The following is a 14,365-nucleotide window of genomic DNA, read 5'->3' on the forward strand; positions in this document are numbered from 1 at the left end:
CGTAAAAATATAAAAGTTTCGGGAACAAGTTCCATAATTTCTGCAGAGCACATTCCATTGTAGTATCGAAAGAACACAACCCACATTGCGTCGATGTTCCAGTGAGTCGATAGAGCTGGATAAGCATCTTCGCCCTCTAATATACACGGTCGAGTAACTCCAAAATAGACTTTGAAGCACCGGCCCATACATGAGAGTTGTATTCCATTTGGGGTCGGATATACATAAGTGGTGTAAATAGTAATGAGATCAGATCACCGTTTTAGAAAACCAAGGCACTTGAATGCGAAACGCAAATACAATTTAGGAAGCTCACATTTGGTCCAGTACTGGTCAAATAATAATATGGCTGATTTGGAAGGATCATTCGTTAAGGGCATAGGGAAACCCTTTATAATACTTTTTAGGCATTTTCTAATTTAATCCAATCCCTATTGAGAGATTGCTCAAGAATTTTCTAATAATGGAATAATGGAAACCAGGAATGGATAAAAAAGGAAGGTGAAGAAGCTTTAGAGACTTTAACTAAATATTTGAGAGCAGAAAGTGAAATGTTCTAAATCCTGCATTCACCAATTTAAAGCTAATGTTGAGCTTGCAATATTCAAAGTCAAAATGTACCAAATGATTATGATTATAAGTCGAATAAGAGAAAAGATCCTAATGTTGTGTATAAAACCACTAAACAAATTTCAAAGAAAATAAAGTCTTGTGTGTCTCCTGAAGGATATATTGGATTTATGACTTAAAAATGCGTAACTTTTGAACACGGATTTTGATTTTAATAACTTATATGTGATTTTGAAGTGTACATATCTGTCACTTAGTTATTGAACATTATAGTGTAAACAACAAAGTTTTTTTTGCTTCGATCATTCGGGATGTTTTTCTGTACTTCTTTAATTTGAAAAAAAAAGTGCCACTGAAGCACAGTTTGCTCACCAAAGCTTATGGAGAATGCGTTTCATCGGATTCTACGTGCGAGAGATGATTTGTTCGGTTCAAAAGCGGCGATTTTGACACGTAAGACAAATATTGCCCAGGCCAGCCATAAAAGTTTGAAGACCAAGAATTTGAGGCATTACTCCATGAAAATTGTTACTCAACAGGAGCTTGCAAAACCATTGGGAGCTACTCAAGCTGGATTCATTCAAAAGCAGGGAAATGGGTACCATACGAATTGAAGCCAAGAGAACTTAAAAGGCGATTTTCCATGTCCGACATTATGTTTGAACGCTATAAAATCATTACTTGCGATGAAAAACGGATCCATTACGATAACCCGAAGTGAAGCACGGCCAACCAGCCGAATCGACCCCAAAGCCAAATATTCATGGAGCTAAGGTAATGCTGAAATCTGCCCAGACCATCACAATGAACCTATACCGAACGCAACTGATTCGTTTGAAACGAACATATGCCGAAAAACGCCCAGCATATGCGGACAGACATGAAACCGTAATACTCAATCATGACAATACCTGTTAAAAACTATTTAGCATGAAGTATTTGGGAAGTTTTGCTTCACCCGCCATATAGTCCAGACCTTTCCCCGTCCGAATATATCACTCTGGGATACGCTTCACTTTGGAACAGAGTATGCGATATTGACTTAATTCGTTCTTGACCTTAAAAGATGAGCAGTTATTTTGGAGTGGAATCCAAATGTTGCCAGAAAGATGGGTGGGAAAAGGTCATAGCTAACAAAGGCCAATACTTTGAGTAAATTTATATTGTACATATTTGTCTAAATTGTCTCTCTGTTCTGAACTACAACAGCAGACATTGTGATGCAGTTTTTGTTTCCAGCCGGGGTATGCTTAGTCTGTCCAGGTTCTTCAAAGGTCTGCTTCCTTTGAAATCTTTACCACAGAGCTGTCTTGAATATTTGGAATATGTTGGTTAATGGGCGAAGCTTCTAATAGAGAATTCGGCGATATAAACGTTTCGGCTCTTGGTCGGCTAACGACTTATTATTTGTAAATACTGTCTATGGAAGCAATCCGAGGAGATAAATTCTTTCTCATCGGCTGACTACAACTTATTGGCTATGACTAGCTAATGAGTACAGCTTTCTGTCGGCTACCGACTAATTATTCGTAAATACGGCTTATGGATGCTATCCGAGGAGATAAATTCTTCAGCTCTCATCGGCTAACTGCAATTTATTGGCTATGACTAGCTAATGAGTACAATACGACGAGATAAATGCTTCGGCTCTCTGTCAGCTAACTACGGATTTTAACTACGGTATTAATACGAAGTAAGAATTTAGGCCTCGTCTAATTATGCTTTGTATAAGTGATCAGAACTTCGATTCTAGCTCCCCTGTTCATGTTTTTCTTAGATGTATTATATTAGAATTCACATAATTTGTATCATAATATGATTATTTCAGAACATATTATGATATTTTATGATACTAATAATGATCATAATATGTCTGAACAACAATCATAAATCTTATCATAATATGGTGCTCTTAGATTATGTTTAGCACAACCATGTTGCCGTATCTATTATTATAAGGCACTCTCGTATTCGTATAAAAAGGAGCTAAACGAATTGTACCAGTTCATTTAGTCGAAATAAATGAATCGTTTAATTGAACTAGTTAGTTCATGAACTCTGCAAGTATATCAAACTACCATTACACTAAGGCAATTAATATGAACTTATTAAATGTATAATGAATGCAAAACTGATAAATTATGTAAATTATACATTTAATTCAGTTATGAATTCTAAATGTTCAAATTCTACGAACAGATAATCGGAATTGATTTTAATTCTACTGGAAAATGTCCTGTATACTCAAGTGTCATTTAAAAAAGTTGCTGATAAGTCAAATGAAATCTACTGATAAAAACTATTGCTAAATTGTTAATATATGAACTTCAAAAATGCTATTATTTTGCTCGTCATTGTTTATTCTGCTAGGTTAGTAAATTTACTCTTAAAGAACCCTAACATATGCTCTCTTTAGAAAACTCATATCAAAAGTGATAATAAAAAAAACTCGTATCTATAATGATATTCTTCATATACAACAAATAAATTATCTTTTTCATTAAGTATCTGAGGTCTATTCAAATTTAAAATTATAGTTAGTGTCAGTATAAATTCAACTATATTCAACAGCAATATGGCCTCAAATAGCGGACCTCAGTTACTAACACAAGATGAGTGTTTAGATATCATTAAAAATGATTTAGAGCTCAAAGATACCAGCGATATAAATCTTCAGATACACAAAATTAAAAAATGTTCAGCAGATTTGGTGGGGTTTATGGGAGAATATTATAAATTGGAAGTGGAGGCATTAAATAAGGTAAATTTATAATAATTATGGTGGAATATCGTTGTATTATTAAAAATGTGTAAATTTTTTCGTGTAGGTCACCCAAGAATCCATAAAACGTAGCTATTTTCTCAAATCTTTGCCGCTAGACAATGAACTCTATCGCGATGAATGTGAACGTAAAGGTTTCTTTACCAAAGAATCCAGCATTTATCAAAATATTTTACCAAATATACAAAAATATGCCCAGAAGCCGTTATATCCCAAAGCCTATTTAACACGCCGGGATTTATTGGTTTTGGAGGATTTTTCTGTGCCTGAAAAGAGCTTAAGGCAACTTCAGCCCCTTGAAGTTTATACCGTGAAACATTATCAATTGTTTTTACAACATTTGGCGGAACTACATGCCGCCAGTTTGGCTTGGGAGTTTAAGGAAAACGTTAATATTGGACAACAATTTGATAAAGTTTTGTATGAGTTACAATTGATCAATAGCAATGAGTGGTATATAACGGGCATAAAGGTAAATAATCCGTAAATTAAATTTAAGAATCTTTTGTATTTTTAAACTGTTTTATAGGCTATTATATACCTGGCCCAACATCACCCTAAATATCAGTACGCCGAAGACTTGGAATTTATCAATCACAAACTTTACAATATTCTTTTAAACATGGAAGATTTTACCAAACCCTCTCAAACGTTACGCAATGTTCTGTGTCATCGTGATTCTTGGGATCGTAACATTTTCTGGGAACTTGATGCCAGCAGTAAACCTATAGCTTGTCGCATAGTAGACTTCCAGCTAACACGCTACAGTCCACCAGCCATAGATGTTCTATATTTTCTATACAACAATTTTGAAAGTCCTCAACAAAGATCGAAATTATTAAAAGATCTTTTGCTTTACTATCATCAATCTTTAAGAGAAGCATTAAAACGTCTAGATTTATCCGTAGATTTGATAACTCAAACAGAGTTTGATCAAGATTGTCAACGTGCCCTTTTGCCAGTCCTAACATTAAGAGCAATCTGTGAGCCTTTAATGAAGCTGCCTAAAGGTTGGTCTCAAACAATGCGCGACACGGAACCGGCCACATTTGATTGTTATATGAATACAGATCGCACGGAAATGTTTAGCAGAGTATCAGCTATAGATTCAAGTTATATGGATAAAGTTTTATTGCCAGTACAGGAATTATTGGAATATTTTGAATTTAAACCCAAATAAATAGCCAACATTTTAAAGAGTTTTCCTTAAAAATAATATTAAATAATAGAATCAAATAAATATACTTTTAATACTTTAATATACCTCCAAAATTATTTTCAAATCACATATAATTACTTTTCAATATTAATTCCATCATATCCTCCACACATTCCAGCATATAACTCCCGAATTCCGCATCACTTTTCACCAGTTCCAAAACCTCCTGAGTACGATCCACATTTGTGTAACGATGAAAATCCTCGGGTCGATTCAGTTTCAAGTCTGTTAGATAATCACCCGGAACTCTTAGAATTGTAGCAGCTATGCAATTGTAAAGAGCACCAAATAAAGCCAATTCTTTCAAAGACTTTAAGAAATCCTCATAAGTTATAAACTCCTCAGCTTTAGCATCCATATTTAACAGTTCCTTGGAGAATTGTTCATAATAGTATTTAAAACTATCCGACTCAATAAGTTTTCTATCACGGGGTTTCATATTAATATATAATGTCATTAAAATATCAATAGCAGCTGGTGAATAACGACACAATTGAAAGTCCACAAAAACGGCTGGCTTTTTAAAGGGTTCCGTTTTCGAGCAGAAAACATTACCACCCCAAATATCGCGATGGCAAAATACATTGCAATATTTCGTAGAGGGATTTACCATGCTATACACAGTATCAAATATTGAGGGCAGTTCATTTTTTATGAAAAGCTGTAGAGGTTCTGTTTGATACAAGGGATGCTTAAGGGTCACCGCTAGCACAGCCTGATAATTAATTCAAGATTAAGATTATTAACAAATTGTTTAGATTCAGTAATGTCAATACATACCCTAATACCTGTTGTATACCACACCACTTTAGGGGAAACTGATACTTCGTATAGCACGTCGTTCATAAGTTCACCAATTTTCACTTGTTTTTGATGCTCAAAAGCCAAGCTGCAGGCATGCATTGAGGCTAAACCTCTGAGTATAGTTTCGATTTCTGGTTTTTTCAAAAAATTTCCCACTTCATTATTTAAGGGTTCATAACCTAAGTCCACAATATTTTGCATGACGAAGAGATCGGGTTTAACTAAATAACATTCAGCACACCAGATGTTGGGAGCTAAGGTAATCAAGTTACAAAAAATATGTACCAATTAAACTTAAAAAAAATAAATCTATGGAAAATTTTCTACAAAAAATTTATCTATAGCATCAACTTTATATAGAAAGATTATCGATATCATTTAGTTTCTATAGAAAATTTATCGATAGGATTAATTGTCACAGAAAAGTAACCAATAACAACATCTTTCGGTAGAAAAGTAATCGATAGTGAGTTTTTCAGAAAAGCAATAATTAGCAACAAATTTCGAAAGAAAAGTAATCGACGAAAATAGTTGTATGTAGAAAAATAATCGATAACAACTTCCGATAAATAATCGATAGTAACTTTCCAAAAAAAGAAATCGATATCAACAACTTTTTGTAAAAAATAATCGATATTAATAATTTTCTGTAGCAAAAAATCCATATAAACAATTTACTAAAAAAACTAACGATTTTAGAATATTTTGGAAAAATAAAAAATTTTTCCATAGAAAATTTTGATATTTTTTTATCAAAACTAAATAACTAACTAAATTTTTCTATTGGTAACTAAATTTTTCTATTGAAAATTTATCGGTAACTAAATTTTTCTATAGAAAATTTATCGATATCTAAATTTTTCTATATAAAATTTATAGGTAACTAAATTTGTCTGTAGAAAATTTATAGATAACAAATTTGTCTGTAGAAAATTTATAGATAACAAATTTTCCTATAGAAAAATTATCTGTAACTAATTTTTTCTATAGAAAATTTATCTGTAACTAAATTTTTCTATAGAAAATTTATCGACAACAAAATTTTTCTATAGAAAATTTATCTATAACAAAATTTTTCTATAGAAAAACTAAATTTTTCTATAGAAAATTTATCGACAACTAAATTTTTCTATAGAAAATTTATCGACAACTATATTTTTCTATAGAAAATTTATCGATAACTAAATTTTTCTATTGAAAATCTATCGATAACAAAATTTTTCTATAGAAAATTTATCGATAACAAAATTTTTCTATTGAAAATCTATCGATAACTAAATTTTTCTATTGAAAATCTATCGATAACAAAATTTTTCTATTGAAAATCTAGCGATAACTAAATTTTTCTATTGAAAATCTATCGATAACTAAATTTTTCTATAGAAAATCTATCGACAACTAAATTTTTCTATAGAAAATGTATCGATAACTAAATTTTTCTATAGAAAATTTATCGATAACTAAATTTTTCTATAGAAAATTTATCGATAACTAAATTTTTCTATAGAAAATTTATCGATAACTAAATTTTTCTATAGAAAATTTATCGACAACTAAATTTTTCTATAGAAAATTTATCGACAACTAAATTTTTCTATTGAAAATCTATCGATAACTAAATTTTTCTATAGAAAATTTATCGGTAACTAAATTTTTCTATTGAAAATTGATCGGTAACTAAATTTTTCTATAGAAAAATTATCGATTACTAAATTTTTCTATAGAAAATTTATCGGTAACTAAATTTTTTTATAGAAAATTTATCGACAACAAATTTTTTCTATAGAAAATTTATCGATAACAAAATTTTTCTATAGAAAATTTATCGACAACTAAATTTTTCTATAGAAAATTTATCGACAACTAAATTTTTCTATAGAAAATTTATCGACAACTAAATTTTTCTATTGAAAATTTATCGATAACTAAATTTTTCTATTGAAAATCTATCGATAACTAAATTTTTCTATTGAAAATCTATCGATAACTAAATTTTTCTATTGAAAATCTATCGATAACTAAATTTTTCTATTGAAAATCTATCGATAACTAAATTTTTCTATAGAAAATCTATCGACAACTAAATTTTGCTATAGAAAATCTATCGATAACTAAATTTTCCTATAGAAAATGTATCGATAACTAAATTTTTCTATAAGAAATTTATCGATAACAAATGTTGTCCATAGAAAATTTATCGATAGCAAATTTTTTCCACAGAAAATTTAGTGATAACAAATTATCTATAAATAATTATCAATAACTCAAATATTCTTTAAAAACTTTATCGATAACTCAAATTGTCTTCAACATTTTTTCTATAGAAAATTTCTGAATAACAATATATTTTTATAGAAATCTTCTTAAAAAGATATTTCTATAAAAAACTTACATAATTTCCTCATTTCATTTAGAAGTCTCATGTAAAGTGTTGATTCTTTTTTCAAAATTCCCGTTTTTTCAATGAAATCACACATGTCGGGATTTTGATAAGGCATAGTTTTAACAAATAAACGTGTTTCTGATACATGGTTTTCCTGCAAAAAGAAAATCAAATTCAATTAGATTAAAACCATTTCATAGAAACCCTCTATTACTTACATTTTCTATTTGATACTTTAAATGCAAATGGAAATATTCACCCAAATAGCCAACAGTGCCTAGCTCTGGTACAATATCATATGAAACCAATGACCCTTTTGCATTTTCCTCTCGTAAGATTTTCTCCAATATCAGTTGACATTCCGCTTTTGTAACTAAATCATGACGATGATGTCTTTCTAAAAGTTCTTTATTATTGTTTGTTGCACTCATTGTAATATAATTAATTTTTTTTTAAAAATATAAGTTTTGTTGTCTTTCTTTTGCCACTTGTTTATCACGTGTAGATTAAGTTTTAGTTCAGACCAACGATGATCTGTTAGCTTGTGCTGGGTGTACAAAACTAATTGTTAACATTATTTCATTGCAAATATTTAATAAATTTTATATTTTAAAAATTTACAATTTTATTCCAACAACTCGTTCTAGTGGTGATAAGATAAATAAGAGTGATTACAAATATATTGTATGAAGAGGAATATGAGCAGTTTTTAAATTGAAGTGATCTAATCGTAGTGCTTAATTGATGTGAGCTATACTAAATGCTTGTATTTACGAGAATAATAAAAAAACAACTGGACTAGATGACAATAAAACGATTGCGAAGAGAACAACAAATAAGATAAAGTTATCATCATTTTCTAAGCGAAATTCTCTTCTTAAATTTATGTGCTCTTAAACTTTAAGACTTAAAGTATCTCAATCTGCTCAATTAGCAAGTGAAAGTGTTGCCATTAAGATATCGAGCCCTTAGCGCCAAATTATCGTAAGCGACAAAACACAAATTTTACAGGAGAAGGATTTTTCGATTATTTTGAAATTTATACATAGAATTAAAAATTTTATGATGCGATATATTATAATTTCGTTCAAGCTATTTGTCTATTTTTCAAAAATATTTATAACTTTTGACAATTAAAAATTCATTGAATACTTTATTGAAAAATATGACAAAAAATATTTTTTATTGAATTTTTGCATAGATACAAATTTTTCGAATTGAAATAAAATTGTTATTTATGAATAGTTTTTAATGAAATTTCACAGTTATGTAAAATTTTCTATTTAAAATGGAAAAATAAAAACGATTTTTAAAATTGATTATCAGCAATCCCGCAATTCCCAAAAAAGTGTTGAAAAATCCCAAAAATGGAAATTTTTAGTTTTTTGACTATAATATCCATACCAGGGTCGGAGTTATCGGAATCGGTTATTATATTTTAATATCGAATATGCGATTTGAGAATTTTAGGCCTAAAGTTTAATTTTACATAAAAAATAGGTGTTTTTTGAATGGACCTGGTCCCCTCGGTAACAAAAATTTTCATTTTTTTTTTCATTCAAAATATTTTATGAAAACTTAGCTTTCAGAAAGTATAAATTCCTTATACATCCTCTTAGAATTTTTTTGCGATAACTTAAAAACAAAAAACGTTATTTTTTCCAAAAAATTAGCGAAAAATCGGCTTTTCAAAATTTTTTAAATTCAAATGCATATAACTTTTGACTTAGTCATTATTTTTAAACAGTTCTTTTCCTATTTGACACATACGTATGTTGTTAGTCCAATGAAGGAAAACTGGAGAAAATCGGAAAATATTTGGATACGCTGTTATCAAAAAACTGGAGTAGGTTGGTTAAAAATTTTGAAAATTTAATTTTCAAATGCGAATATCTTCTAAGCTATAAGAGACAAGTGATAGCTACGACTAGGTCTTTTGTAGCACTCGATGGAAAGATTTTATGTGTGTAATTGTTTTGAAATCGGATCACAAACGAAGAAATAGGATCATTTTAAAAATGTAATATACCCGAGGTGTCCTACTTTGAGGACCCTTGGTCGCGGCCCTGGTGGGCAAATGAGGTTACGTTCAGAACTTAAACTCGAGAACACTTCTTCTTTGCGCATGTAAAATTTCATTCAAACCAATCTAACCATTTAGAACTTACAGATTTATTTCCCTCTTTTTTTCTATACCACTATGTGTCGCTTACGATAAAATTCGTTTACTGTAAAATGTAACCATTGACTTACGATAAAATCTTACCCCCTATAATTTTGAAGTTATTAACAATTTTGATATTCTGATAACGCTAAAACATCAGTCGGTACATAAAATTTTAATTTTTGCAATAAAAAAAAAATTTTGAAAATGTCGCTTACGATAATTTGGCGCTAAGGGCTCGATATGTAAACTTTGCTATAGGAAAACATTGTTATCGAAAAACTTTAGTGTACCATTTTCCTAAAGACAATTTTTGCTACCTATCATTTAAATATAGACAATTGTTGCTATCGATAATTTGTCTATATAAAACTGTTGTTAGCGACCACTTTTCTATATAACACTACTAGCCATCACTTTTTTAAATAAAAATTTGCTAGCGATCACTTTTCTATATAAAAGCGTTGCTAGACTTTTCCATAGGAAAGTTTCCTACTGTTAACAATTCGAGCTATATGGAATTGTTGGAATATATAAATACAAATAAAATTTTAAAGATTTTTTTTATAATAATATTAAATAATTGAAATCAAATAAATAGCATTCTTAATAGTTTAATATACCTCTAAATTATTTTTAGTTTTATTTTCAAATCACATAAAATTACTTTTTAATATCAATTCCATCATATCCTCCACACATTCCAGCATATAACTCCCGAATTCCGCATCACTTTTCACCAGTTCCAAAACCTCCTGAGTGCGATCCACATTTGTGTAACGATGAAAATCCTCGGGTCGATTCAGTTTCAAGTCTTTTAGATAATCACCCGGAACTCTTAGAATTGTAGCAGCTATACAATTGTAAAGAGCACCAAATAAAGCCAATTCTTTCAAAGACTTTAAGAAATCCTCATAAGTTATAAACTCCTCAGCTTTAGCATCCATATTTAACATTTCCTTGGAGAATTGTTCGTAATAGTATTTAAAACAATCCGACTCAATAAGTTTTCTATCACGGGGTTTCATATTAATGTATAAAGTCATTAAAATATCAATAGCAGCTGGTGAATAACGACACAGTTGAAAGTCCACAAAAACGGCTGGCTTTTTAAAGGGTTCCGTTTTCGAGCAGAAAACATTACCACCCCATATATCGCGATGGCAAAAGACATTGCAATATTTCGTAGAGGGATTTACCATGCTATACACAGTATCAAATATTGAGGGCAGTTCATTTTTAATGAAAAGCTGTAGAGGTTCTGCTTGATACAAGGGATGTTTAAGGGTCACTGCTAGAACAGCCTGATAATAAATTCAAAATTATTAAAAAATTGTTTAGATTTAGTAACCACAATACATACCCTAATACCTGCTGTATACCACACCACTTTAGGGGAAACTGTTACTTCGTATAGCACGTCCTTCATAAGTTCACCAATTTTCACTTGTTTTTGATGCTCAAAGGCTAAGCTGCAGGCATGCATTGAGGCTAAACCTCTGAGTATAGTTTCGATTTCTGGTTTATTCAAAAAATTGCCAACATCATTTAGCGGTTCATAACCTAAGTCCACAATATTTTGCATGACGAAAAGATCGGGTTTAACTAAATAACACTCGGCACACCAGATGTTGGAAGCTACAATAATTAAGTTACAAAAACTTAAAAAAAATCAATCAATAAAGTTTCTACACAGAGAAAATTTGAACCCAATCGAATGATTCGGTTGCACATAAAGAGTTTTTCGGTTCTATCAACAGAAAGTCAGTTGATAAAAAAGATTTTCTGTTGAAGCAACCAAAGTTTTGTTACCATTTCTAATATTTCGTAGCCACACCCGTAAAAGTCACCAATTCAGAATCATTCGATTGGCAACAAATTCGATTGCTACTATGAATCTGTTTTCTATATATAAAATGTATCGAAAGGATTAATTGTCATATAAAATTTATCGATAGCAATAAGTTTCTATAGAATAGTAATCGATAATAACAACTTTCGGTAGAAAAATAATAGACAGCAATAATTTTGGATGGAAATTTAATCGATATTTGTAAAAAGTAATGTAGCAAAAAATCCATATAAACAACTTACTATAAAAAAGTAACGATTTTATAAACTTTTTGATAACTATCACTTATCGATAACATTAATTTTTTATAGTAAATGTATCGATAACAAAATTTTTCTATAGAAAATTTATCGATAACTCAATTTTTCTATAAAAAATTTATCGATAACTACATTTTACTACAGAAAATTTATCGATAATTAAATTTTTCTATAGACAACTTATCGATAATTAAATTTTTCTATAGACAACTTATCAATAACTAAATTTTTCTATAGAAAATTTATTGATAACTACATTTTACTATAGAAAACTTATCGATAACTATATTTTTCTATAAAAATTTTATTAATAACTACATTTTACTATAGAAAACTTTTCGATAACTATAACTGTTTATAGAAAACTTATCGATAACATTAATTTTGTATAGAAAATTTATCGATAAAATTTAGTTATCGATAAATTTTCTATACAAAATTAATGTTATCGATAAAAAATTTATCGATAACTAAATTTTTCTATAAAAAATTTATCGATAACTACATTTTACTATAGAAAACTTATCGATAACTAAATTTTTCTATAGAAAATTGATCGGTAACTCAATTTTTCTATAGAAAATTTATCGATAACTAAATTTGTCTATAAAAAATTTATCGATAACTACATTTTACTATAGAAAATTTGTCGATAACTAAATTTTTCTATAGAAACTTTGTCGATAACTCAATTTTTCTATAGAAAATTTGTCGATAACTTAATTTTTCTATAGAAAATTTGTCGATAACTCAATTTTTCTATAGAAAATTTGTCGATAACTCAATTTTTCTATAGAAAATTTGCCGATAACTCAATTTTTCTATGGAAAATTTGTCGATAACTCAATTTTTCTATAGAAAATTTATCGATAACTAAACTTTTCTATAAACAATTTATCGATAACTACATTTTAATATAGAAAATTTATTGCTAACTATATTGTCTGTAGAAAATTAATCGATAATTAAATTTTTGTACAGAAAATTTATCGATAACTAAATTTTTCTATACAAAATGTATCGATAGCTAAATTTTTCTATAGAAAATGTATCGATAACTATATTTGTTTATAGAAAATTTATCAATAACTAAATTTTTCTAGACAATTTATCGATAAAAAATTTTTTGTTTGAAATTTTTTCCATAAAAAAATTTTTCTATAGAACGATAACACAAATTTTCTATAAAAAATATCAATAACTCAAATATTATTTAAAAACTATATCGATAACTCAAATTGTCTTTACCATTTTTTCTATAGAAAATTTCTCAATGACAAAATTTTGTTTATAGAAATTTTCTTAACAATATTTTTCTATAGAAATTGTGTCCCATCAACATAAACTTACACAATTTCCTCATTTCATTTAGAAGTCTCATGTACAATGTTGATTCTTTTTTCAAAATTCCCGATTTTTCAATGAAATCACACATGTCGGGATTTTGATACGGCATAGTTTTAACAAATAAACGTTTTTGTGATACATGGCTTTCCTGCAAAAAGAAAAGAAAATTCAATTAGATTAAAACCATTTCATGGAAACCCTCTACTTACATTTTCTATTTGATACTTTATATGCAAATGGAAATATTCACCCAAATATCCCACAGTGCCTAGCTCTGGTACGATATCATATGAAACCAATGACCCTTTTGCATTTTCCTCTCGTAAGATTTTCTCCAATATCAGTTGACATTCCGCTTTTGTAACTAAATCATGACGATGATGTCTTTCTAAAAGTTCTTTATTATTGTTTGTTGCACTCATTGAAATATAATTAATTAATTTCGTATTTAAATATAAGTTTTATTGTCTTTCTTTTGCCACTTGTTTATCACGTGTAGATTATGTTTTTGTTCAGACCAACGATGATCTGTTAGCTTGTGCTGTGTATACAAAACTAATTGTTAAAATTATTTCATTGCAAATATTTAATAAATTTGTATATTTGAAAAGTTTACAATTTTATTTTAGTCTACCTATTCGTTCTAGTGGTGATAAGATAAGTAAGAGTGATTACAAATGTACGAAGAGTAATAAGAGCAGTTTTTAAATTGAAGTGATCTAATCGTGCTGCTTAATTGATGTGAGCTATACTAAATACTAGTATTTACGAGAATAATAAAAAAACAAATAGACTAGATGACAATAAAACGATTGCGAAGAGAACAGCAAATAAGATAAAGTTATCACTTTCTTAGCAAAATTCTCTTCTTAAATTTTGTGTGCTCTTAAAGTATCTCAATCTCCTCAATTAGCAAGTGAAAGTGTTGCCATTAATATAGCCAGACACTTGGATTGATATTTACAAAGTCAGTAAATTTTACTA

The 14,365-nt window shown here is 29.0% G+C and overlaps 3 protein-coding genes across 4 annotated transcripts; 1 reads left to right on the top strand and 2 right to left on the bottom strand.

Annotated features, from left to right (window-relative positions):
* Window positions 1-3,200: 3,200 nt before the first annotated feature.
* On the top strand, window positions 3,201-4,534 carry LOC135951785 (uncharacterized). Its single transcript, XM_065501507.1, has 3 exons — window positions 3,201-3,331; window positions 3,399-3,824; window positions 3,882-4,534. Exons 1-3 carry the CDS (start codon window positions 3,290-3,292, stop codon window positions 4,530-4,532), a joined length of 1,119 nt encoding a protein of 372 aa, XP_065357579.1. The 5' UTR covers window positions 3,201-3,289; the 3' UTR covers window positions 4,533-4,534.
* Window positions 4,535-4,630: 96 nt separating this feature from the next.
* On the bottom strand, window positions 4,631-8,193 carry LOC135951207 (uncharacterized). The gene is made up of 4 exons (XM_065500813.1): window positions 7,977-8,193; window positions 7,768-7,912; window positions 5,352-5,629; window positions 4,631-5,286 (listed from the first exon to the last, which is right to left on the bottom strand). The coding sequence occupies exons 1-4, from the start codon at window positions 8,187-8,189 to the stop codon at window positions 4,636-4,638; spliced, it is 1,287 nt and encodes a 428-aa protein (XP_065356885.1). The 5' UTR covers window positions 8,190-8,193; the 3' UTR covers window positions 4,631-4,635.
* Window positions 8,194-10,567: 2,374 nt separating this feature from the next.
* LOC135951057 (uncharacterized) lies at window positions 10,568-13,820 on the bottom strand. Of its 2 annotated transcripts, none has more exons than XM_065500624.1 (4): window positions 13,591-13,820; window positions 13,385-13,529; window positions 11,286-11,560; window positions 10,568-11,226 (listed from the first exon to the last, which is right to left on the bottom strand). In XM_065500624.1, exons 1-4 carry the CDS (start codon window positions 13,801-13,803, stop codon window positions 10,576-10,578), a joined length of 1,284 nt encoding a protein of 427 aa, XP_065356696.1. In that variant the 5' UTR covers window positions 13,804-13,820; the 3' UTR covers window positions 10,568-10,575. The 2 variants fall into 2 exon arrangements, with proteins under 2 accessions (XP_065356696.1, XP_065356698.1); XM_065500626.1 differs by having other exon boundaries at window positions 13,587-13,722.
* Between the last annotated feature and the right edge of the window lie 545 nt (window positions 13,821-14,365).

Source organism: Calliphora vicina, chromosome 2, assembly GCF_958450345.1.
Source record: "Calliphora vicina chromosome 2, idCalVici1.1, whole genome shotgun sequence".
Lineage (NCBI taxonomy): Eukaryota > Metazoa > Arthropoda > Insecta > Diptera > Calliphoridae > Calliphora > Calliphora vicina.

Coding starts and splice junctions, on each gene's coding strand:
- LOC135951785 (XM_065501507.1), top strand. CDS start 3,290: ATGGGAGAATATTATAAATTGGAAGTGGAGGCATTAAATAAG. Junction 3,332..3,398: donor AAGTGGAGGCATTAAATAAG/GTAAATTTATAA, acceptor TTTTTCGTGTAG/GTCACCCAAGAATCCATAAA. Junction 3,825..3,881: donor GGTATATAACGGGCATAAAG/GTAAATAATCCG, acceptor ACTGTTTTATAG/GCTATTATATACCTGGCCCA.
- LOC135951207 (XM_065500813.1), bottom strand. CDS start 8,189: ATGAGTGCAACAAACAATAATAAAGAACTTTTAGAAAGACATCATCGT. Junction 5,630..7,767: donor AAATGAAATGAGGAAATTAT/GTAAGTTTTTTA, acceptor TGATTACCTTAG/CTCCCAACATCTGGTGTGCT. Junction 5,287..5,351: donor GGTATACAACAGGTATTAGG/GTATGTATTGAC, acceptor ATTAATTATCAG/GCTGTGCTAGCGGTGACCCT.
- LOC135951057 (XM_065500624.1), bottom strand. CDS start 13,803: ATGAGTGCAACAAACAATAATAAAGAACTTTTAGAAAGACATCATCGT. Junction 13,530..13,590: donor TAAAGTATCAAATAGAAAAT/GTAAGTAGAGGG, acceptor TTCTTTTTGCAG/GAAAGCCATGTATCACAAAA. Junction 11,561..13,384: donor AAATGAAATGAGGAAATTGT/GTAAGTTTATGT, acceptor TAATTATTGTAG/CTTCCAACATCTGGTGTGCC.